Genomic DNA, 25,709 nt, shown 5'->3' on the forward strand with positions numbered 1-25,709 from the left:
GTCCAGTCTTGGTCTAGTCCTGGACTGGTCTTGGCCTAGTCCTGACCTAGTCCTGACCTAGTCCTGGCTCAGTCCTGGCTCAGTCCTGGCTCAGCCCTGGCTCAGCCCTGGCTCACCCTGGTTCTGTCTCGATCTAGTCCTGGTAGTTTTGGTCCTGGTTTTATTCCAGGTTTAATTGCAGTTTGTGTACGTGTGTGCACTGCTTTATTTTCAAGTGAGGTAATGCTATCATCTATTTAAAGCCCCACTATGTAGTTTTCTGGTGAAGGGTCCAGTTATTATTTGGCTTAAGTTGCCCAAAATTGCATAAAACTTGGTAATCTCCACGGAAACAAGCTGTCAACAAAATATTTTTAGCAATACAAACCCCTATAATTGGGAAAAAAATTGATATGTTTATCCCATACTGTGAAACAATCCACAAAGAAATAACATTTTCAGGAGAGAAGAAGAGAGTGGTTCATCCCGCTGAAAAGTTACATAGTGCACCTCTAATTAACTTTAACAGACAAATGTGTTTGTAGACACCGCTCTCTCCCTCTTTCTACTCCCTCTTTCTCTCTCCTCCTTTCTTTTCCATCTCTCTCTCTCTATTTCCCTGTCTCCCATATCTGCTCTTTGTTCTCCTGTACATAGTCGCTTTGTTGTTGTTGTGTGACTCAGATTATGCACAGTGACCTTTGCAGTATCAGTCAGCTGCTTCTGTTTTAAACACTTTGGTATTTTCTACATTTTCTTTCTTTTCTTTTTTTCTACTGCATTTGTAGATTTTTGTTCACCTATAGTTCAAGTCATTACATGCCTCACTGAGTACTAAGTAGATGAGAAATCTTTACTAATGTCAAATCTCATTTCAAAATTTTCTACATTATAGGGTTCAACTATTTTTCAGAATAACACCAAATTAACAAGCACATTTTATAAACCTATTCCAGTTGCAGCGCTGTTGACATAGACATAAATAAAGAGATAACATAAAATGATAATTGATTTTAGTTATTTTTAATTAAGTAGTATTGTTGTGATACCTATTTTTTTCTATTTCATACGGACACTTGGCCTTGGTGTAATCGCCAAAACTGATACCAGTCCAGTACCGCATAGTGTAAAGAAGTAGACCAAGGCTACTCAGTTCTGTAACAGCAGTAGAGCAAGAAATAACTCTACTGAAAGGTTATCTCTCAAGAAAATCTACAAGAATGTGATTTTGAGGAATGAAGTATGTAGAATGTAGAACAGCTCTTGATGATGAGGAGGGCTGATGAGAAGCTGCTCACAGACAGGAGGAATGCTCATATATTAGTGAAATCCTTCTTTCACTTTCCTCACACTGTCTGTTGTTTTTTAATGGGCTCAGTAATCCTGGATAATGGTCAAATCCTGATCTTAACACTAAAATTTCATTTTGCAACACCGTCCATATACTTTCATCTAATGGTGCTTTACAAGAATCCCCACAATCTTCTTAAAGCAGACCTATTATGTAAAATCAACTTTTCAAAGCTTTTAGCCATGTTGTAGTTGTTTCCCCTCATCATGTACTCATCCGAAGTTGTATTTGGAGTAATCTGTGCATGTTTATGCAATCTTTAATTTTGGTTGGGGGTCCGCCATCTTCTTCATTAAAAGGATCTACCTCACATTTATTCAATTACAGGTGGTTTTATAGCTCAGAAATCCCTAGAAAAACAGGCATTCTGACTGTGAGCAGGGTTGCCTCTCCCCAGATGTGACCTGGAACTTGGTCTGGTTTGGTCTCCATGAAGATAAAAAGGTTTAATGTCATACTGTGAAATATTCCAGACAAAGCAATAACATCTCCTCCGAGAAAAGCATTTGACAGACCCTCAGAAAAGTTACACAATGCACCTTTAAGCGCTTAGTTTTATTGTTTCCACCGGCATGCATCCGCTCTTCTGTACTTACTTCTCCAGTTTTGTTTTTTTCCATTGATGATATGCATAAGATTCAGCAGTGTCATGTACTCATCTTGGGACAAATGAAAAAAAAAAATCTGCTTCTTGCTAGTGTGATCAGCTCACTTTGAGAACCACAGTTTTCTAAGGTGGAAGTCAGGACTTTTCTTTTATTAAAGTTGCACTGCGTAACATTTCTAGTGGAGGACCTATCACAAAGGAGACAAGCAAGTTACAGAACTACACCACATTACAGTTCACATCTGTGGAGAGTCGCCTCTATTCACAGAAGGAATCATTATATTTTTGAGCAACAGAAACACATTTAATGAATAAACACTAAATGGATATGTTTAATGTCACACCATGGAACATTTCAGGGAAGGCAAGAACATCTCCATGGAGACAAGTATGTCTCCCTTCACTAGAAAAAGTGAAAAGTCATTTTAGATAAATATTGCGATTTAAAGGTGCATTGTGTAACTTTTCTGGTGGAAGGTCCGTCAAATGCTTTTCTTCATGGAGATGTTAGGGCTTTGTCTGGAATGATTCACAGTATGGCATTAAACCTTTGTATCTTCATGGAGACCAAACCAGTCCAAGTACAGATCAGATATGTGGAGAGGCGACCCCGCTCAGTCAGAATGCTTGTTTTTCTGGGTATTTTTAAGCTATAATTGTAACATAATCATCCACAGATGTCAAACATTATAACTATATAGCAGACAGATGCACAATATGCCATCTTTAAGTCATTAAAAGAGACAAATATAAACAAGATGAACTTCCAGACTTAAACCGTGACTCAGATAAACATGCACACTCCCTCCTCTTTACTAACCCTGTGTACAGCATTAGAAGCATGAGTTTTCTGCTTTTATTGGATTTCCTCTTAGCCATTTAGCTAACTCTCTGCACCTCCACAAATTCTCCACAGAATTCTCTCTTTTTCCACGCGGCTTCGTTCATGTGATCCGTCTTAGCATGTTGTTTTTGCTCAGCCAAGTGGGTTACAGTGTCAACCGGAAACTCAGTTATAAACTCAATGGAAAATATAAATGTGAAATCATAATTATTTGGAGTGCTGGAATCGTGGTTATAAAGAAGGAACAGTTTTGTATGTCCTCTCTTAACCTGTAGTGGAAGATTAGACTATTCTTACATTTGGAAAAAAAATCTGAAATATGAACTATAAACTAATCCAAGAATCCCAGGCATTTCAGACCGTGTCTGTAGAAGTCTGAACTACAGGGTTAGCAGCTTTTACACAGAATAAGACCCATGGAGACAGGAAGGGCATCTGACACACAAGAACTTTTCAGAGTGTGTTTATAGGAGCCTGGATAACAGGGTTAGTAGATTTACATAGAATAAGATATTTTGTTTGTTTAAAGGTACACTATGCAACTTTTCTGGTCATCACCTGCTTGTCTCCATGGAGATATTATTACTTTGTATGGAATGTTCCACAGTATGGCATTAAATTTATCTCACATTTATTAATTTATAGGCTGGAAACAAAAAATTACAACTTCCAGCGGACTCTGTTCATGGTAGTAAGACTGACAAAATCTAGGAAAAAAGAGAGAATGGCCCAGTTTTCTTCATCTACATGTCATTGTAGCATTCCGTTATGTTTGGCTAATCAACAATTTCAACCAGACCTCAGTTTTCACCATTTCTCCACTGACACACAATTCTGAGCGCACTGGGTACATGCGATTAGAAGAGATGAGGCACCAAATTCGAGATTATTCCAAATAGCACACCATCTGCATTAAAGGTGCACTGTCTGGTGGAGGGTCTGACAAATTATTTTCTCCATGTATGTTATTGTTTTGTCTGGAATATTTCACAGTATGGTATGGTAACCTTTCTGTCTTCATGGAGACCAAACCAGACCAAGCTACAGGACAGACCTGTGGAGAGGCGACCCTGCTCACAGTCAGAATGCCTGTTTTTCTAGGTATTTTTGAGCTATAAAACCACCTGTATTTTAATAAATATAAGGTAGAGCTCTTTCATGTCATACTGTGGAACATTCCCAACAGAGCAGTGACATTTCCATAGAAACAAGCAGGTGACTGACCCCCAACCAAAAAGTTCCATAGTGCAACCATCCATCCATCCATCCATCCATTTTCGTCCGCTTATCCGGGGCCGGGTCGCGGGGGGCAGCAGCCTAAGCAGGGACTCCCAGACTTCCCTCACCCCAGACACATCCTCCAGCTCCTCCAGGGGAACCCCGAGGCATTCCCAGGCCAGCCGAGAGACATAGTCCCTCCAGCGTGTCCTGGGTCTTCCCCGGGGCCTCCTCCCGGCGAGACATGCCTGGAACACCTCCCGAGGGAGGCGTCCAGGAGGCATCCGGAACAGATGCCCGAGCCACCTCAGCTGGCTCCTCTCGACGTGGAGGAGCAGTGGCTCTACTCTGAGCTCCTCCCGTGTGACTGAGCTCCTCACCCTATCTCTAAGGGAGCACCCAGCCACCCTGCGGAGGAAACTCATTTCGAGCGCTTGTATCTGCGATCTTGTCCTTTCGGTCACTACCCAGAGCTCATGACCATAGTGCAACTTTAAATAATATTGGTTTCAAATGTTGTGATGTCATCTAACCCAGGTATAGATACCACATACACAGACCAAGCAGTGGAAACAACCAGATAAAATCCCCTCCTCCATAAACGTGACATAGTCCACCTTTTATAATAATATATTTTTAGCTGTTTTAATTGGAGCAATAACTGAAATCATGATTAGAGTGATTTCACTTTCCTGTTTTTATCGTGTCAAAGGAGACCGGAAGCTTTGGGACTGTTGTGGTTCTTGTTTTCTAAGTTTATAGGTAGGAGTCCTGGGAGGTGTTCACTGTCTTATCATCGCCCAGAGCTGAGTTTTAGTTTTGTGGATGTTTCCTGTCCAATAAATCTCAAGAACAGACTTTTTGGAGCCTCTTTGAAAACAGCACCACTAAAGATCTGAGTTTGTATCTTTTCAGTTTGTCTCTTGTTGTGTTGCTACCTGAATCTCCAACTTTATCTGGTGCTCTGTTACTCAAGTTAAACTTTAATCTGAACTAAGCTTTAATACAACCTTACCAGAAAGAGCTGATTTTGTTTTAACTGTGACAGATGAGATGATTTGTGCGCTTAAAACAAGTCTCTTACACATAAAATTACAGTCACAAGCTAGCTAGCATTAGCAACTGCTTTTCAATTAGTCACTCTCACATTTTTGTTGAAAATTGTACTAAATTAAACAGGACCATGAATGTGTGCAGTGATCACTTCTGCTTCTGAAAATTTGTTGTTTAAATCTATTTTATATTTTTTCTTGTGATTTTAGACTATCTTAAACTCTTTTGACTCTTAACTTTGATTTAGGTGCACATTGTTTCTCTCCATGGTAACTGCTGAACATTCCACCATAGACATACATGATACTAGGGGTGTACAAAAATATTGAAATATCGATATATCGTATAATCCTTTTAATGTGATGATACAGTATTGATATCATGGGCTGATGTATCGCAAAGAGTATTTTTGGTGTATATATATTTGGTCACAGTGCTACAGTTTTCTTGCTTGTTTAGTGAAAGGAAACTCATTTATGCAATACATTTGACATTTTCACTGTTTTCTTGATTAAAATGAGTGTTTCATCTTCACTTTGCACAAGAAGTGACTGAACAAAGACTTTTAGTATCGCAGCCATTGTTTTATAGTATCAGAGAAAAATCCTGCACACCATCTTACTTGGAAATTGTGAGATTTATTTGGACAAACCGTGCAACGTTTCGGCACAAGGTCTTCGAAGTTCTCATTCTTAAATATATAGTATCGAATCAAAAGTGCACTGTATCAATGTATCGTATTGTGGCATATGTATCGACTTACGTATTGTATTGGTATTCTTATTGATACCCAACCCTACATTATACAGTTTATTTTCTTTTTTCAATTTTTCAAGTCATATCAAACATATTCTGAAATGTTTCAGTTTCTCAGTTCAGATTTCAGTTTTCTCTCAAATGTTTTTGCTTCTGTACTGCTTTAAAAACAATCTTGTCATCTGAATTTGAATATGAAAACTTTATTCGACAATTTATTCAATATTTTCCCACCATCTCTTTGCCCTCTTCTGTACCAAATGCTTACAACATTCGTCATTATTTAATAGTGTGTCCACGGAGTTTGCTTTTCCGTTTTGAATCATCCGTCAAAATCTGCTAATCTTTGAGAAAATTGCAGTGGGAGGAGGTCAGCGAGGTCTCGTACTGTTTATGTTGCCTTCAATAACAGCATTAAGTTTGGCTGGTTCCCACATTTACAAGGACCCATGCAAATACTGAAGCATATTTAGGAATAATAAACTTTCGCATGGATAATTTAAGGGCAGTACATCTCAGATAGTAAGATTAGACTCGTAAATCTCTCAGAATAGGCACGAATCAGGAAGTACAAGTGTTTACTTTGGGCACAGCTCCACTCCCCGTGTTATAACATCTACAATAAACCTACAAAATGGCCGCTCTTCCTGATTCAAATGCCCACGGCTGCATTCCTTTTGCACCATGTTTATTTTTCAGTTACTCCCCTGTGTCATGTCAGGGGACTATGTGAGTACTAACGTATTTAGCTGCAAACTTTTTTGATTGAACACGACAGAATACTGATTTCACTAAAACGTATTTAACAGAATTTTTAGAAATGGGACGAGACACATTTTCCACAAGATGATACAAGATACAAGATTGGGTCCACAAGAATAAGACAAGATGAGATTTTAACATAATTCCTAATATATACATTTTGCTATTGCCAGTTTCAGATTTTGTCCTCACTATTTTGTATATATTTTATTTAATACCTGGTAGCTATTCTAGTATTGCTTTTTGGAACTATAACAGATGTAACTCACCAACACTTCACCTTTTTTGTCCAAACATAAACACATGGGAAACAAATCTCACAAGATAATTTTTCTTGTGGCAATTTTCTCACGAGATCTTGTGACACAATAACTTATGACACAATATCTTGTGACACGAGACACCAGATCTTGTCACATCCCTAATAATTGTATTTAAAAGTTTACTAAAAATCTTACCTAATTTTTTTCTAGTTTTGTAATTACAGTGAAGTTTTATAATTGTACTTCCTGGCTGGATGTGAGCAGCAGATATGACACATGTATGGAAAACTGTTACCTAGCAACCATAATGTTAACAAGGGCCAAAACAAATTACACAGGCTGAGTTATATTTAGACTTATTAAAGTAAATGACTACAGTTTTATTTTGTTAAATGAAGGTTTTAACCCCCAGAAAGTTTTCCATCTTGATGACATACGTTGAGGGATTCTGTTTTAGAACTCAGCGCTACCTCCTGACTTTTTGTACTTTTCTTTTCAACTTTTCAACACGCTGCCATATTTACCACAGTTACTAATCCACCAAACCAAGTACTAAGATAACCAGAAAAACATGAAAACTTGTCATATGCACTTTAAGATGCCACTTTGAGACATCACTTCATTAACAATTAGTTTAAGAAGTAGGAATCCACAGTTTAAACTTGAATTGTTCATTTTTGTTTTAGTTTTTAAAAGTGTACTGGTTAACTTTTTTGGTCCAATGTCTGCCATGGAGATGTTATTGTTTAACATGAATGTTCCACCATATGGCAGTAAATCTATCTCCATAGAAACAAGCAGGGCAAGTTACAGATCATATTAAGGGATTTAGGAGTAATAAATACACCCCCTATGAAAAACGTTCTGATTAGGTCAATTTAATGTCATACTGTGAAACATTCCAAGCACAGGGGAGTCACTGCAAGAAGGTTCCAGTTTCCCAAGCCTTTCTGTGTGGAGTTTGCACATGATCCCTGTATTTGAGTTTTCCCATCAACCCAAAACATGCACAATAGGTCAAATTCTCCAGCTAAGGTAGTCCTGACTAAGACTAGCTCAAGATCCGGAGATGGTTCTCACTGCTCCTGACAGGTTTAACCCAGAGACAACGAAGGATGAGTCAAATGCAGATAATGAATTTCCATTATCTTAAAGCAATAACATCTCCATGGAGACAAACATTTAACAGACCTCTGCAGACTGGTACACTGCAGCAATATTGGTCATAACTATCCAACCAGCAATCTTAAAGGGCAAATGATGTACAGCTGAACCACCCCATGCAGTAAATGCCTGTAAAATCAGCTAAATTCCATGACAAAAAATTCTGCTTGGCATAAGATGATTTATATTTCATTCAGTTATTTCCTGCTGGTAGCCGTCCAAACTTGTGTTAAAGTGGTTTATAAAGCTCCATTCATACTTTGCATCTGGACTGATTCTTTTGTGCTGGTTCAGTCTCTGTTGGGGGTCAGTCTGGCTCAAAACTCAAGTGATCGGAAATCTCTTTAATAATATTATAGAGTACCACAGGGACACAGAGGAATGCACTGCTTGGGTCACTGCTAAAACTACTGAATCAAATGTTCAATGGGGTTTTCATGGACAGCCAAAAACATCATGTTGTGGTGAAGTGTCTTGCATGAGGACAGTATAGATAAAGTGTGCAGTTATATTAGTGTGCACTGGTTGGACTGTCGTGTAGAAGTTTCATGTACTATAATCTCTGACTGATTCTGTTCTGGTGGTATGAAATTGACTTTTTGGATCTTTCTACCATGTTATAACATTTTTCCCTCATCAAAAACATGTCTTGAAGCAGATTTATATGTCGGCCATGCATGTTTGAGTAATCTAGTGATCTCTACCGGGCTGTATTCGAACTCTCCTTACAATCCTATACAAGATTCGGCCCACAAACTTACATCACCCATGCTCCCTCATGGCATTTTTCAATAATGCAAAACTGAAAAATATAAAAGCAGGATACAAACCAATATACTACAACTTCACAAATTTGAACCAATGTGCAGTAGTTTCATTTCATTGTGATGCCACTCTGAAGGGGCTGTGACTTAGTGCTGGGAGCAAAGTGAGGGGAGACTTAAGAACGTTGAAAATGAAAGTGAAGCAATTTTAATAATAATAATCTAATAATAATGATTTCTCTTTCTGTTTGTCTCTTGCGACAGACGTAGCGCGCCAGTCCCCAGACCTCACTCGTGGCACCTGGACCAGATCTCGGAGCCGTCCTTACCTCCCCCACCTCCCCCCTGTCTCCTCCTCCCTGCAGACTCCACCCCTCTCCCCCCACCTCCCCCCTGTCTCCTCCCCCCTGCAGACTCTGCCCCTCTCCCCCCTCCGCCCCCCTCTGCCATGCAGCTCCACCCCGCCCCCTGCCCTCTGCCCTGGCAAAACAACGACCACAGGTGAGGACGCCATTTCGTTTTTGTTTAAACTGAACAGGTCACGATTCCCTAGTGGAATTTTCTGTTTAACTGTTAGACTACAGATTTGTTTGCCTGGTTTATGGTGAAGGGCTAATTGGACTCCATTGTTTTTGTATGCGATCTTAATATATTTCTGTCTGGGGTGTCTATGGCAGCCAATAGAACGCTTTCATAAAAAGTTGTGAAATTTTGCACACTGTTTCAGGACAGGCTCATGGTCCCTCACAGCCAATTTGGGGTCAATGGGTCAAGAGATGTAGCGCCACCAACAAGTCAATGTTGTATGTGTATTCACGCTTATAACTATTCATCCATTTGTCCAATTTTCACAAACAAGGTGTCCTTGGAGTCCTTGGGCTAAGACAAGTTCAGTGCACCCCATGACGTGATTTTCCGCCATATTGGATTTTATCAAAAACCTTCAAAATGTATCTCCTCTCACAAATTTTGTCCAATCTTCATGAAACTTGGCACATACAATCTTTAGACCAATTGTCACAAAAAACTTTGAATGGAATTTTCATTTATCTCTTTGCAAATGACCATTAAACTTGACAGCAAAGCTCCCAAGACGCGTTGACATATTGACACCAAACTTGATACATGTACTCAGGACCCCTCACTCGAGACCCTCAGAAAAATTCCTAACCTTCAACCTCTAGGGGGCACTATAATTAGCAAAAAGGTGTTTTAAGTGATATCTCTTGATCTGTTTGTATTTCCAAGAAAATTCCTGTGCCTGCTGATGCTATTTCACTCGGTGATACGTGTTGTAAAATGTTTATCAGGTGACCATCTGCATTTGGCGGTCATGCTGAATTTAGTCAAAAATGCTCTTTTTGGGTATCCCATAGAACGCCTTGGAATAAAGCTATGAAATTTGGCATGTTGATTCAGGCCAGGCCCATGATCAATTTCAGTCATTTTGGGGTCTCTACCTGAAGAGCTATAGCGCCATCAGCTGGTCAAAGTTGGACATGCATTCATATTGACACCAAACTGCATAAAAACTTGTTTAAAGGGATATCTATTGATGTGCTTGGATTAAAAACGAAATTTCATTGTGCGTCTGTTACCATTCTTGCTCTTGCCTATTCTGCAGCTACGCTGCAAGGCCTCCACATTGCTGCTTGCAGCTATATTTTAGACTGTTTTCTGATCTGTTTTAATGTTGTTTCCTCATCACATACATACCTGGAGTTATGTTTTGTTTCATTCACACATGTTTAACACACAAACCCTGCATTCTTCTCTCAAACAGAAAACATTTTGTACAGGTTCTCCTTTGTGTTTTTAAATTTCACACACCTGCACTAGAATCATTTAGATGATTTCAGCTCTGGTATTGCCGATCTCTACTGACCTAAAGGTAAAAGGAGCTGTTAACTGTTTCATGACATCACAAGTTGGAACAGAGCATTTTGAGCTTTGGAGATGTAGACTGACTAATAATAAAGGATTACTCAAACATGTGTGAATGGTACAAAACATAACTCCATGTATGTTTTTGAGGATGTAACAGCATTATTACATGGCTAAAAGCTTTGAGTCAATTTTACTTAATATAACATCTTTAATATCTCTTTAATTACTGGGACTATTCACATGAAGCAAAAACTGACACAAAGTTCAGCATCTTGTACATGTGATTTTTTAAAATATAAGGTGATGACATTATTATTGACGAAAGTTGGATCCACAATAAGAATGTTTGCAGACCTTATTATAGGATTCAACATTGGTGTTTTTAACTTTGAAACTTACTTTCAAAAGCAGTGAATTTCCCATAAAATTATGCAAGCTCATGTCCTCCATCTGAAATTATAATAGGCAATTTTAATGGCTAATCGTGTCTTCTAACCAAAATGAAACTAATTATAACATTAACAACTTTGCCATGATGCTGGAAACACTCTGTTCCACCTTGGTACAGAATATGATCTGTGATACAGAAAGTGCTTCAGTGGGTATTTAAACTCCATACAACTTCACTAGCTCACTAGACTCATTTGGATAATTTCAGCCATTGAAATTGCCAATCTCTACTAAATAAAAGGTAAAAGGTAGCTGTTAACTTAAAAACTACCATTACATGACATCACAAGGTAGAACAGAGCATTTTGAGCTTTGGAGATGTAGTCAGACTAAATAAGGGTTACTCTAACGTGTGAATGAAACAAAACACAACTCCGGTTTTTGTTTGAGGTAACAACATTTTTGCACAATATAGTTCAGATTTTAGTCTTCAAATCTTTTAGGCGTATTATTATTTCTCTCTGTAAAAGCAGGTTGGGGAAAATCCAATGACATCAGCAGAGTTTCTTTTGCAACTGACCAAAAGTGCCCAGCCTGGAGGAAAAGGGTCATTCATTCATTGTTCTTATTTCCTATTGTGTGAATCATTATATCGAGACTATGACTTCATAGGACATTAGTCACCAATGCAGAGAGAGCACAGAGAGGCATCAGAGGAGAAGAAAAGGTGGAGAGAGAGAAAGAAGAGAAGGGTTGAGAGGTGATGGGGGAGACAGGGGGAAGAGGCAGAGAAAGAGATGAGAGGGGAAGAGGAAAGAGGAAAGGGGGGTTGGTAGACAGAAAGAGCAAGGGAGGGGGGAGCATAGACTGTATGAATGGACATAGCCAAACCACTAGTCAGTGCGTTCCAAATAGGAAGTGAAGATGGGCGCGCTTCTAGCTCCATCAACTCTAGCTCCAAATCACTTTCTACTGAAAAACTGTCCCCCCTCTCTCACTAACTGTTGCTCATTATTTTGTTCTTGCAGTTTATGTTCATATTAACCACTTTTCACCACCGCTGGTGTTTTTATTTCACTATTTTGCAGGGGGAAAAAAAGATATGAACAGTAATAACTGACAAACCAGGCGCCTTCTTTCTCCAAGGTCACTCCCGCTTGCATTAGCAACAGGTTTGATTGAGAGTGTTCCAAGGTGTCAAATCAGCATTGTGGGCAGAAAAATCAGTTACCTTCAACAGCCTTGTTCCTGATTGGCTCTTTGGTTGCTGTGATAGTCGCAATCGGAATCCAAATATGGGACTTGGTTCCAAATTCACCCCATAAATGCAAGCCTCGTTGAACTTTATTTGACTGGAGCCAAACATTATGGGTGACATCTCACTCTTTTAGTCCACTTCTTTATACAGTCTAGGAGAGGAGAGGAGAAAGCGCGAAGGAGAGGAGAGCTGAAGAGAGAGGAGAGTGGAAAGGGAGGGAGGAGAGGGGGTAGATAGGAGGAAGAAAAAAGTAGAGGGTGAGGGTGGAGAGAGAGAGAGAGGGATATTCTGCTCCCGACAATGCCCAGGAAGCCGATGACCTCACTGGCCTCTAAAGTCAACATGTTTAGTCACACAGGAAAAGCATGGGTCTATTTTAACTGCTTTTCAAACAGTCACAACGGGAATAGCTCAGATGCCCTCCCTGACCTGTGTGGGCAGAGGCAGGTGGATGTTTTTGTAGTTAGATCAACTTTACATAGATTACTACTACTAGTACTAATACTACTGCTACTCCTACTGCTACTACTGCTACTGCTGCTACTACTGCTACTATTGCTACTACTAGTAATACTACTACTACTACTACTACTACTACTACTACTACTACTACTACTACTACTACCTACAACAACTATCAACTTATCAACTTTACATAGATTACTACTACTGCTACTACTGCTACTGCTACTACTACTGCTACAACTACTACTACTATTGCTACTACTACTACTGCTACTACTACTCCTAGTATTACTACTACTACTACTACTGCTACTACTACTGCTGCTGCTATTATTGCTACTACTACTGCTGTTGCTACTGCTACTTTTTTTTACTACTACTACTACTACTGCTGCTACTGCTACTGCCACTACTACTATTGCTACTACTACTGCTACTACTACTCCTAGTACTACTACTACTTCTACTACTACTGCTGTTGCTACTGCTACTTTTTTTTACTATGACTACTACTACTACTACTATGCTACTACTACTGCTACTACTACTACTACTACTACTACTGCTGCTGCTGCTGCTGCTGCTGCTACTACTACTACTACTATTACTGCTACTGCTGCTACTATTGCTACTACTACTACTACTACTACTACTACTACTACTACTACTACTACTACTACTACTACTACTATTACTATTACTATTACTATTAATTTTACTAATATTACTACTACTACAGAATTATAACATTGTTTAACGTTCACAATAATACATTTTGTGTATTATAGGACATTTTTAAAGTCCACAAATTGAATCAAAGAAAATGATGACTATTGAGTGAAGTGTTTGTGCCACCACAGTCTGAATGAAATCTATTGGAAACACTGGGGCAATATTGTAATTTCAGATATGATCTTGGTGACGTACAGCTCAGACCAGATTAAATACAGTTCATCAAAAGGAAAGAGGAAGTTCCAGTTGAGTCGAGATGTAATAATAACTCTGTAGGTTGTGCGTCAGTGTCTCAGTGCATTCTTGTTTGGATTTTATCAGTGAAACATGTCTCTCTCTTTGACTCAAGAGTCCTGGAGGCGATGGAGAGATTGTGCATAAAAGCGTTTCTATGGAGGTTTGAATCTACAGCAATCATCTGATCTGAGCTGAGGGACTCTGACAGTCACATGGGAGGAGAGGGTGAGGAGAGAGGGGGAGTGAGAAGAGAGATGAGGAGGAGAGGAGAGAGATGAAAAGGGGCAGTGAGGAGAGGATGAGAGGGGTCAGATAGAGAGAGAGAGAGAGAGAGGCAGATCCAACAGAGACAAGGAGTTGAGAAAGAAGGAGAAGTGAGAGAGGGGATGAGAGAGAGATGAGGAGAAGAGGAGGGAGAGAAAGTGGTTGAAAAAAAAGGAAAGTAAAGGAGAGAGAGGGAGGGGGCTGAGAAAGGGACAAAGACGGGGGTTGATATGGAGGTAGAGATACAGGTGGGGGAGGAGAGGGGAGAGTGTGTGGTGGAGAAAAAGAGAAGGATGTGAAGAGGATGAGAAGAGGAGGAAAAGGTAGCGATAAAGAGGAAGAGATGGGCATATGAAAGAGACGAGGATGCGATACAGAGAGAGGGAGATGGAGAGATAACATAGGAAGGAGAGAGAAGAGGAGGAAGAGAAGGTAGAGGATAAAGAAGAAGAGATGGGTATATGAGAGAGACAAGGAGATACAGAGAGAAGGAGATCGTGAGAGAAGGTAGAGGGGTAGAACAGTGGCATGTGAGCAGAGCGCTGACACAAAAGGAGGAAGGAGCCTCATAAACTCTTATTGGGACATTTTGTTCAGTCTGATGTTTGTTTGAAACAGAGGAACAGGACACAACAGGGAATTGTTTCGTGCGTTTGTTTAAAATTGTATAACTTACATATATTTACAGTCACACTTTCACAGCTATTACTCAGGCTGAAAAGATTTGGTGATTATTGTATTGTAATTAGTATTGTGAGTATTGTAATTGTGATTAGATATACAATTTATGTTTTAATAATAGGATTCTGTTGAAAGTTCACATTTTAAATGCATTCAGACAAATTGACAAAACGCCTGAAACTGGACGTTTTCAGATGACATCATAGAATTCTATAGGCCAGTTATATTTAATACAGATGGAGGGCAGCAAAAATTGATACAGTTAAAATGCAGTGTTTTGCTGTGCTTTTACAGTGAGTCTAGTCAGTACTATCAATGATCAGTTTCAACATTTGTGAATTTATGGTTATTTTATGGTAAAGTGCAATGTTATTAATAGGAAAACCTGTCTCTTGCTCCCATCTGAGACTACGACATCACATTCAAGAATCTGAAAACCTCCAATATAAAACAAATACAAAAGTCACATTTCAGTTTCCTGGGATACAGAATATGCCCTTCTCCAATATTTTACAAAGATATGAGTCTGATGACTGTTTTTAGATGAGTGTGATTGACAGGTGGGTTAGTCACATGGTCTGTCCGTATCAGAAAGCAAAAAAAAAATATCACAAGGGCCTGAAAAACATGGCATATTTATGCAGAATCAATGTGCGAAGCACTGAACTCTATTCAGCTGAGGTGAGAGAAATTGGATTTTATTTGTAAATGACATGTGACCAATGAGCTCCTTCATTTCACGTGTCACTGAAATAAACATATCTGATTGGACTATCATGTTTGGCCTGGCTTGAGATATGACAGAGGGAGTGGAATCCAGACTGACATAAATCTGTATAAAAATACACAGAGATATCCATCTGGCCAGGCAAACATTTCAGAGCATGTTTGTACAAATCTAAATTGCAGAAGAACTATGCAGAAGAACGATTTAGAGTATATCCTAATAATAAAGGTATTTTTTGTGGAGAAAATTATAGTACATTACAGTCTTTGCGATTTGCTAATTATGTCCATTCAAATTTTGATTATTGTGATTAAACTTGCAGCCGGACTATATACATGTGTTTGGTTGTGAATGTGCATACGTCTGTGTAGGCTGAGCTGGGTTCACAGGCTGTCATTGACTATGATTGGACAGAAGTGAATGATTTCCGTCTCTCCTCCTCTCGTTTCCTCTTCCTCCCTGTGCGTTCAGACTCCTCTTCATCTAAACAGGATTTTCTCACGGCTCACTTCCCTTATGTATTTTTTGCTGTAGATTTTTATAACGTAGCATTATATCCATTGGGTGTGATGACATTTAAATATTTGGTAGCTAGAATAATCAAATAGTTCAGTCTTTTAATGTCCTATATTACACAAAAATGATTCTTGTGAGCTTTAAGCCATGTTGTGTGTTAAAACATACCTGGAGTTGTGTTTTGTTTCATTCCCACGTTTGACTAATCCTGTATTATTAGTCTGTCTACATCCCCAAAGCTCAAATGCTCTGTTCCACCTTATTATGTCATCAAGTGGTAATTTTCAAGTTAACAATTACATTTTGTTCAGTAGAGATTGGCATTTCCAGGGCTGAAATCATCAAAATGATTCTAATGAACATGTATGGAGTTTAAAAACACAGTGGAGCTCTTCATGCATTACCACATCAGCAGACGGAACAGTGTGGTTTCTGTTTGAGAGAACTCAAATGGAACCCTGAATATGTAGTGTTTGTGTGTTAAACATGTGTGAATGAAAAAAGATAGTGTAATATAGGCCCTTTAACATTTTAGTTCACTTTGGTATTGCACACATTATTTTGCCCTTTTTTTTTTTTTTTTTTTGCATAATTTTCCCTGTCACAATCTGCACAGATGTGAACTATCAGAAACTCCAGAAATCTGGTTCAGATTTTTGGTATGCATGTAAACAACGTGTGTTAATGGTTCTTTCTCACATTTGTAAAATAAATATAATTAATCCAAAACGTTTGATTTGACTGGTCAAACGGGTCAGTTTTGGTTGAAAATCTGGCTGAAATAAACACAGTTTTGTTTCATGTGGATTGGCCCAGTAATTACTGAAAGATTATCCATAAACCAGGTCAACAAATCTGCAGTCTGATAGTTAAACAGCAAATTCTGACCTGTCCTCCAGCTCAGTTTAAAAGCTCTATATTACACTATTTTCAGATCTATGTTATAATGTCCTTTCTTCACCAGAACATACCTGGAGTTGTGTTTTGTTTCATTCACACATGGTTAACAGCAACACACAAACCTTGCAAATTTAGGCTGAGTTCAAACAGAAAATACTCCAAGCTCAAAATGCTTTGTTCCACCTTGTGATGTCAGGCAGTAATACAGGAATTGGTCCACTGTGTTTTTAAACTCCAGTACATCTTCACTAGAATAATTTGTATAATTTCAGCTCTATCAATCTTTACTGAAATAAAGGTAAAAGGCAACTGTTAACTTGAGAAGCACCACTATATGACATCACAAGGTGGAACAGGGCATTTCGAGCTTTGGAGATGTAGACAGACTAATGATAAAGGGTTACTCAAACACATGTTTTTGATGAGGTAACAGCATTATAACATGGCTTGAATCTCAAACAAGTCAATTTTGCCTAATATAGGACCTTTAAACTATTGACATTGCAACCAGTGTCATCTATGTATCACTATGAATCACATTATTATAAAAAAGACCACAAAAAATGAATGAAAATACACAGGAAGTGGTCCAGTAAATCAAAGGACAGTTGGGATAAGTTTGATGGGACTAAAATCCCTGAGCTCCTAAAAGGATTTCTCTTGGCCTTTAAAACATATGGGAGATATCAAAAACACATGCGTTTCAATACATTTTATTAAGGCCTGTTTTGATTCACTGTCTGAAAACCTGCTACTTATGAACAGACAGTGACTAACTGTGCAATGTTTATGAAAAAACTTCAACAATATCGTCAAATTCTATTGTTCAAAGCAAAACTTACATTTATTTTCTTTTGTGGTTTTCCCGGTTTCAGATTTTGAGTAATTAATACCACATTTTTCCCCGACTTAAAACAGTTTAAGGCATAAAAAGTTTGCTGTGGTCTGGCAAATTTGTATTTTAATGAGTTAGTTGTTGTTTAGTCATAAAATACATGCTATAAACAATTAACAGTGATATTCTTGTTCGTGGAGTTAAATTAAAGCCATATTTTTTGTCTTTAGTGGCTGCAAATCTTTCTCTCAAACCAATGAACTAATTGTGCACATATCTTAAAATGTCTACAATCTAAAGTAGGAATAGATCAGTTCAACTTATTACTTGAAGTGGATTAAAGGTGCACTTTTTGGTTGAGGGTCTGTCACCTGCTTGTTTTATGGATATGTCATTGCTCTGACTGGAATGTTCCATAGTATGACGTTAAACAGCCCTACCTTACATCTATTCAATTACAGGTGCTCAAAAATACCTAGGGAAACAGGCATTCTGACTGTGAGCGGTGCTGTCTCTCCACGAATCTGACCTGTAACTTCAATGCCATACTGTGAAACATTTCAGATAAAGCAATGTCCATGAAGAAAAGCATTTGACAGACCCTCTAGCAGAAAATGTACACAATTAAGAACATATAGATGTAGCTAATTACAAAATAGACTATATACTATATATATACTATAAAAAAAAAAAGGTCTGCCCATATTGACCAATTTACATTATTATTATTATTTTTTTCTCTCATTAAAGTTGTATAAATATGTATTTTAATATCATTTTCCTGTATATTGTTAATAGTAAAAACTGTTAATCTGCTCCATTTAAAAATTTTCTTCCTCTAAGCAGATCATTGATCATTAGAAATTACTGGATCTAGATTTTCGATTAAAATTGCATTATTTATTCTATTACTTAATATGATGAAACATTTTTATTTAGCGGTTGAAGAAGCTTTGACTTGTGGAATTGGCAACAACCTTTGAAGACAATTTAATAATGATATATTCTATTTCCTACTTTGTGTCTTGCAGTGACTTGTCCATTCAGTGGAGTGCACTGTCTCGTCCGTACTCCTCCACCGATCGCAGCAGTTCTCTGGGCTCCATGGAAAGCCTGGACGCTCCCACTCCCACACCACAAGTGAACTACGATTCCCAGAATTCACCTGTGGACCCCGCCCTCTTCAACAACAAAAGAGACTCCGCCTACAGCTCCTTCTCCGCCAGCTCCAACATGTCCGACTACGCTACTGTACCTTTAAGATTTGGTGAAGGAGAATCTATGGAAAACATACTTCAAAATTTAGGCTCCAACGGTGATGCCAGCCAGGTTTTGGATAATGGACAACTCATTGCACTTAAGTCTAGATCTTTAACTAGACCAAGACCAAAACAGTTCGAAATGAAAGAACGTCCGTCTTCTTGCTGTTATGAAGATGAGCGAAAAGTTAATGATTTTGCGATTTTACAAAACGGCAACAGTGAAGCTAAAATGAAGTCCAACCCGCCACAACCTCCTACGAGAAAAGACAGTTTCAGACCGACTAAAACTAGACCAAACATTGCCAGTGATCGTTGCTCCTCTGCTCCTATTGAAATCACCAATGCGCCAGGTTTGTTCGAAGATTGCACAACGTTGAGAAAGTCTGTTCAAAATGGCTTCCCTGCTTCAGAAAATGACAAAGAGGATTGCGTGGAGACTTGCTACATTCAAGACAAAGCACCTTGTTCTAAGTCTTCAAATAAAGAAACTACTATTTTTAGACCTCAAAATAAGCACTCTGTAAATGTTTTGCATCGACACAGTGCTCCAGAAAAACTACTTGCCACACAACTACAGCTACTTCAGTTTGATGATGCGCCAACAGAGGCTTATATCCAACCAAACTCAACAAATCTATCTTCCAGTAGCGGTAGCCAGTGGTCCCATACTGAAAATGATAAAGATTCTTTGCAAGCTTTGTCCAATAAATGGGGCAGTAGTCGTTGCTCAACCCCTGGGTCAGTCTTTTTGGAAGATTGTGCAGGAGAAGAATTTCAAAATGAAAAATTGGAGGTAAATTGTGAAACTTCAAATCAAGTGTCATGGGGGAGGTCTGTTAGCGTGCCAGAAGATCCTGTAGCTTTATCTGTTCGTAGTAGCAATTTGGACCAAGTCAATGAGAGAGATTTTGAGCCACTAAGTTCCGCCCAAAGTGTAGACACCTTAGTCGAAACGAAAACTGAAATCATCGAAGTAGAAAGTGGAACGTTGAAGAAATCGACTAGAAATCTCAGGAAGAATCGGAGACGAAATGAGCGTTTTGCCACAAACCTGAGAAATGAGATCCAGAGGAAGAAGGCTCAACTTCAGAGCAGCCGTGGCCCAGGAGGATTGCTTTGTAGCGGGGAGACAGTTCACGAAGAGGGCCCTGATTTTCAAGAAGATGGAGAGTTTGAAGTACCAGAGAGGAAAGTTAAAGTTGCATTTGCGCCAACTACTACTACTACTGCTACCATTACTACTACATTGGAACATCCCAGAACAACTATTGAAAACTGTTTGCAAGATTCAAATAAAGAAGTTTTGCAGTCCAATGCATCAAGAGCTGTTCAAATTGTCGATTCAGGCGTCGCTAGCTTTGGTATTCGAGTTATAGAAGAACCAGCACCTGCAGGTAAAGCCAGAAGATGGCGCTGGACTCCTGAACACAAACTTCAACCTGAAAATGAACCCCAATCAAGACGCAACAATGAGAAACTTTTGGCCCCTTCCCGCCACGGAGTTTGCGCGTTTACGTCTTCGTCGACTTCCACCTATCCTAGATCGATGTCCTGTTCGAGAATGGAGCAGTCAGATATTTTACCATTCGCGGACAGGATGAAGTTTTTCGAAGAGACAAGCAAAACTGGAATCTCGAAAAATGTCAATCAACCAAAACAGAGGTCTTACAATTTTGAGGAGCAAGCAGGAGATCTTGGACCTTACCAATCGCAAAGGAGATATTCGTATCAAGGCGGTTACAGACAAGATAATTCAAGTTTGCTGGAGGCAAGGAGGCAGTCTGTAAGCGCGAAAGAGAGGGAAGAAAGACTAAGACAAGTGAGAGAATTAGAGGAGGAGAGGGAGAAAGAAGAACAGATGCGCCAATGGGAAAGAGATAGAGAGATGGAGAGACGACAAGAGCTGGAGAGGATACGAGAGATGGACAGAAAGAAAAGAGAGAAAGAGGAGATGGAGAGACAAAGGGAGGAATATTTTGCATCAAACTGTCAAGAGATTCACCAAAACTATCACCATCACCGCAGGGAGAATTTCAACACTTTCCAACCAGACTCCTGTTCAGCCTTTTATCCAGTGAAGGGCCCATCGCAGCAGTACGAAGATCAGCGCCATCAGGGATTTGCTCCAACAGAGGTGAGAATTGTATCTTTATTTTATTTATATGTTTGTTTGAATGGGTACAATGCACATTAAAGGTCCCATATTACATTAAATTGAGTCTTGTGAGCTTTAAGCCATGTTAGAATATTGTTACCTCCTAAGAACCATACCTTGAGTTTTTTTTTTTTTTTCATTCACACGTTTGAGTAACCCTATATTATCAATCTGTCTACATCTCCAAAGCTCAAAATGCTCTGTTCCACCTTGTGATGTCATGAAGCGGTAATTTTCAACTTATCAGCTACCTTTGACCTTTTCTTCAGGAGAGACTGTAAATTCCATGGCTGAAATTATCCAAATGATACTAGTGAAGGCGTATGGAGTTTAAAAATTACCACATGACATCGCAAAGTGGAAGCGTGTTTTCAGTTTGAGAGAAGAACTTAAACATGTATAAATGAAACAAAATACAACTCTGGGTATGCTTTTGATGAAGAAACAACATTATAACATAATTCTGAAAACAGTATAATATAGGCCCGTTAAAGGTACAGTATGTAACTTTCTAATGGCGGCATGCTACCTGTATGATTATATGGAAATAGAAAGCTAAAAATCATACTTTGAAACATTCTCCATGGAGATAGATGTGTTTTTTCCATACACAACCAAAATGAAAAACATGCCTCTCTATTTGGCTAAAACGTTCTGTACTATATTGCAAGTTCTATGGTCTAGTAACGAAAATGTGTGAATTTAACTATTAGATATTTCACTCCCAAGTACAATGTGATCAATAGGGAAAAACTGTCTCTTATTCCCCATCTGGGAGTATGACATCATCACATTTCAACCACCAATAAGAGTCCAGTTTCACATTAATTTAATAAAATCACAAAGGAGCAGCTCTCTCCACATTCAAAATAACCTGAACAGTAGTAAATGTATTTCTCCAATGAAGCCTGCCCTAAAACATGGAACCCATCTGACAACAGCTCATTAGGCTGAGCTGAACTTCGCCTGTTACTGAAGTTTGTGATGTGTTTCTTGGTAAAACTCCGCAGCGGTTTGGCCGAAGTCTGACCACCACAGACTAAATGACCCCTCAGCCCTGTAACCAGGCCTTAGTGATGTTCACGTCGTTAAGTGGAGCGCGTCCATCCAGAAATTTTGTGGTTCCAGTCTTGGGTTAAAGTCAAACTCTGCTTCCCGTTTGTGGTCACCAGCTGAGATTTTCATTAAGAACTGAGAGAGTGTTGTACAGATGTAACATTATTCACAATAGAAACAAAATCACAGTATGAATGAATGCAATTACCAAATCCTAAAGGCTGCATTTTTTGAAATACTATAATTTCCTCCACAAACAACAAAATCTCCTGACTTATTTGGCATAAAAAACTGTTTACCATGTAGTTTAGATTTATACAAATATGTTCTCAAATGTGATTCTTGTATTTTTTGTTAGTTCAGATTTCAGTCTTTTTGTGAGCTTGTGAGTTTTAAGCCATGTTAGAAAGTTACTGTCTTGTCAAAAACATACCCAGGGTTGTGTTTTCTTCCTTATACACATGCTTGGATAATCCTTTTTTCGGTCTACATCCCCAAGGATCAAAAAGTTCTGTTCCACCTTGTGATGTCATGCTGTGGTAGTGCTGAAGTTAACAACTACCTTTTACCTTATGTTTAGAGGAGACTGACAATTCTAAGACTGAAATTATCCAGCTGATTCTAGTGAAGGTGTATGGAGTTTAAGAACATGGTGGAGCACTTCCTGTATTACCACATTACATCACAAGGTGGAACAGAGTGTTTTCAGTTTCAGAGAAGAACTCAGCCCAAACATACAGGGTTTGTGTGTTAAATGTGTGGATGTAACAAAACACAACTCCAGGTGTGTTTTCGAGGAGAATACAACATTATAGCCTAGATCAGAAAGGACCGTAACATTTAACCAAGTCTAGATAATATTTTGCAGTATGTGGTCAGCAGCTGATATTTTCATTGAAACCTGAGTGTTTTGTTGAAGTTGTTTTTGTAGTAGTGGAATCAGACCACAAACGCGTAACATTGTCAGGCATCATCAGTGTAAGGTTCTGTTGACCACAAAATGGCAGCTGCCTCTTGGCTAGAGGTGAAGTCCCTCAAATGAACCCAAACCAAAAGTAACTGAAGTATGTGTCTGTGGGAAAACAAAAGGAATCTGCAGTTGAACAAAACATATCAGCACTTATTGATACTTTGTAGCTGATGTCATCAATATTCACTGGGAAAGTGGGGCTAACTATAGGCACCTCCCTGTCTGAAACTCTGTTACTCAAGTTAGACTTTAATTTGAGCTTTGTTTTTAACAACTTGACCACAAAGAACTGAGTTAGCTGGAACTACTACAAGAAAGATGATTTTGTACAGTTAATCGAGTCCCTTTCAGATAACATTACAGTCACAAGCTAGCTAGCATTAGCCACTCTCACCCTTTTTGTGAAAATCAAACTCCTAAACAGGACCGTGAACGCTTGTATTGAACACAGGCTTCTGAAAATGTGTGGTTTAAATCCATTTTGTGTGTAGTTTTCAGACTATTTTAAAACTTTTTTGCCATTATTTGCTAGTGTGTGCATTGTTTTTCCATGGTAGCAGTAAAGAAGAATTCTTTTTATAATATAATGGGTTTCGCTTATGTTTGAGACAAGCCCCAGGGTTTAAAAATGGCCACCCATTCAAGTCAATAGCCTAGCCCTGCCAGGTACTTCCGGTGGCTGTGGCCGATTAAGCGTGCGCAGTAGTGCTCTTTTCTCCTGCGAGCACACGCCAATGCACTCTAGCGCACACACTTTGACCAAGAAAGAGAGAAAAAGTTTATGATGTAAAAACAGGTAAAAATCACCATAAAATGCAACATTTTTGAAAGTTATAGGTGCCCTGTCAGCCAAACACGAGATGTTTGTGATTACATTACGCTCTATGAGGAAAATCCTTTCTCGTCCCAGGGATTTTTTTGTTGAAGTTCCAGTGAGTGGCCACTACGTCAGCGGGAGTCAGCTACAAGCTAGCAATACCCCATCCAGTTATTTCCATGGTTTAAAAATGTGATGATGTTATGATTTCAGATGGAGGGCAGGGGCCTAGATACAACTCTATGTGAGATAGAGATCCCGGTTCGACACAGGCAGCAGATATGACACGATGAGGAAATTCCATAACTGTTACCCAGCAACTGCAATGTTAACAAGAGCCAAAACTTGTCTAAATTATACAATAGTTATGATTAGACTAATAAAAAATAGGTTTAAACTGTTAGAAAAATGTCCTTCCTTCCTTGTGCATTTTGGATGGAATTTTCTATGTTGATGACATACAGTATGTAGAAGGATTCTGTTTTAGAACTCAGGGCTACTTCTTGTATTTTTGTACGTTTCTCTTCAAAGTTTTCCCACAAACTGCCACTTAACTGCTGTAAAACTGTAATATATGTTCACCACAGGTACTATCCCACCAAACCAAGTCATAAATAGAAAAACATGAGGACCTGTCATATGTACTTTAATTTTTCATCTGTAATTGCTAAAAGCAATAGTTCCTCTTTCTTTCCATTGATTTCCTTGTTCCCACACATTTGAATAGCGCTGTGGTCTTGAGTTTTGTCTGTATTGTTTCCACGTTAAAGGGAAATGTCTGTAGTCGCTGTGGTCCTGTTTGAATAGTCCAGCTGTGTTTTTATAAATATACTTAAATGGGTCAAGTCCATTTATCTTGGCACATCTGGGTGTTTTTTATCATCTTTGGAGACGGGGGTTTGACGAGCGATCTTAGCATTAGCGTTAAACTCAAATACAATCATTTAGAGGCTTCCTAAATGTATTTGTGTTTCGTATCTATCGTGCTTTTGCATGTTCCAGGAAATGAACTCCGTGCCAAGTTACACCACTACTACAGATATTTGAAGCATTATTTTAACAGCTATTTAAATAATTTCACATCAGGAAAACATCTGAAGGTCTCTGAAGTTCATTTGTTCTAGGGCTGTATTGTTTTTCCTCATAAGCATTGTGATTGCGATTAATTTAGATTAGATATGTTTCAATAATAGGAGTCTGTTCAAAGTTCACATTTTAAAGGTCCTATTATATGCAAAATTGACTCTTGTGAGCTTTAAGTCATGTTTTAATGTTGATTGATTGATTGATTGCATTTATATAGCGCCTTTCAAGATACCCAAAGCGCTTTACAGTTGTTACTTCCGCAAAAACCTACATAGAGTGTTTTGTTTAATTCACACATGTCTGAGTAATCCTTTATTATTAGTCTGTCTTCATCTCCAAAGCTCAAAATGCTCTGTTCCACCTCATGATGTCATGTAGTGTTTTCATATATATATATAATATATATATATATTATTTTTTTACCTTAAGTTCAATAGAGATTGGCAATTCCAGGGCTGAAATTGAAAACAAATGATTCTAGTGAAGGCGTAGTTTAGAAACACAGTGGAGCACTTCCTATATTACCAGATGACATCACAAGGTGGAACAGAGTGTTTTCTGTTTGACAGAAGAACTCAGCCTAAATATGGAAGGTTTGCGTGTTAAATGTGTGAATGAAACAAAACACAACTCCGGGTATGTTTGTGATGATGAAACAACACTATAACATAGATCAGAAAATAGCGTAAAATGGACCCTTTAAATGCATC

The 25,709-nt window shown here is 38.7% G+C and overlaps 1 protein-coding gene across 1 annotated transcript in view; it reads left to right on the forward strand.

Moving 5' to 3' along the window:
- Positions 1-25,709, forward strand: part of LOC129409745 (protein Shroom4-like) — an 83,926-nt gene that overhangs the window by 52,130 nt on the left and 6,087 nt on the right. The window contains exons 3-4 of the mRNA XM_055156292.1: positions 9,026-9,262; positions 18,685-21,049. Of these exons, the coding sequence (XP_055012267.1) occupies positions 9,026-9,262; positions 18,685-21,049 (2,602 nt within the window). The remainder of the gene's footprint in view (positions 1-9,025; positions 9,263-18,684; positions 21,050-25,709) is intronic.

This window comes from Boleophthalmus pectinirostris, unplaced genomic scaffold (assembly GCF_026225935.1).
Source record: "Boleophthalmus pectinirostris isolate CB_2022bp ecotype Guang Dong unplaced genomic scaffold, ASM2622593v1 HiC_scaffold_20, whole genome shotgun sequence".
Lineage (NCBI taxonomy): Eukaryota > Metazoa > Chordata > Actinopteri > Gobiiformes > Gobiidae > Boleophthalmus > Boleophthalmus pectinirostris.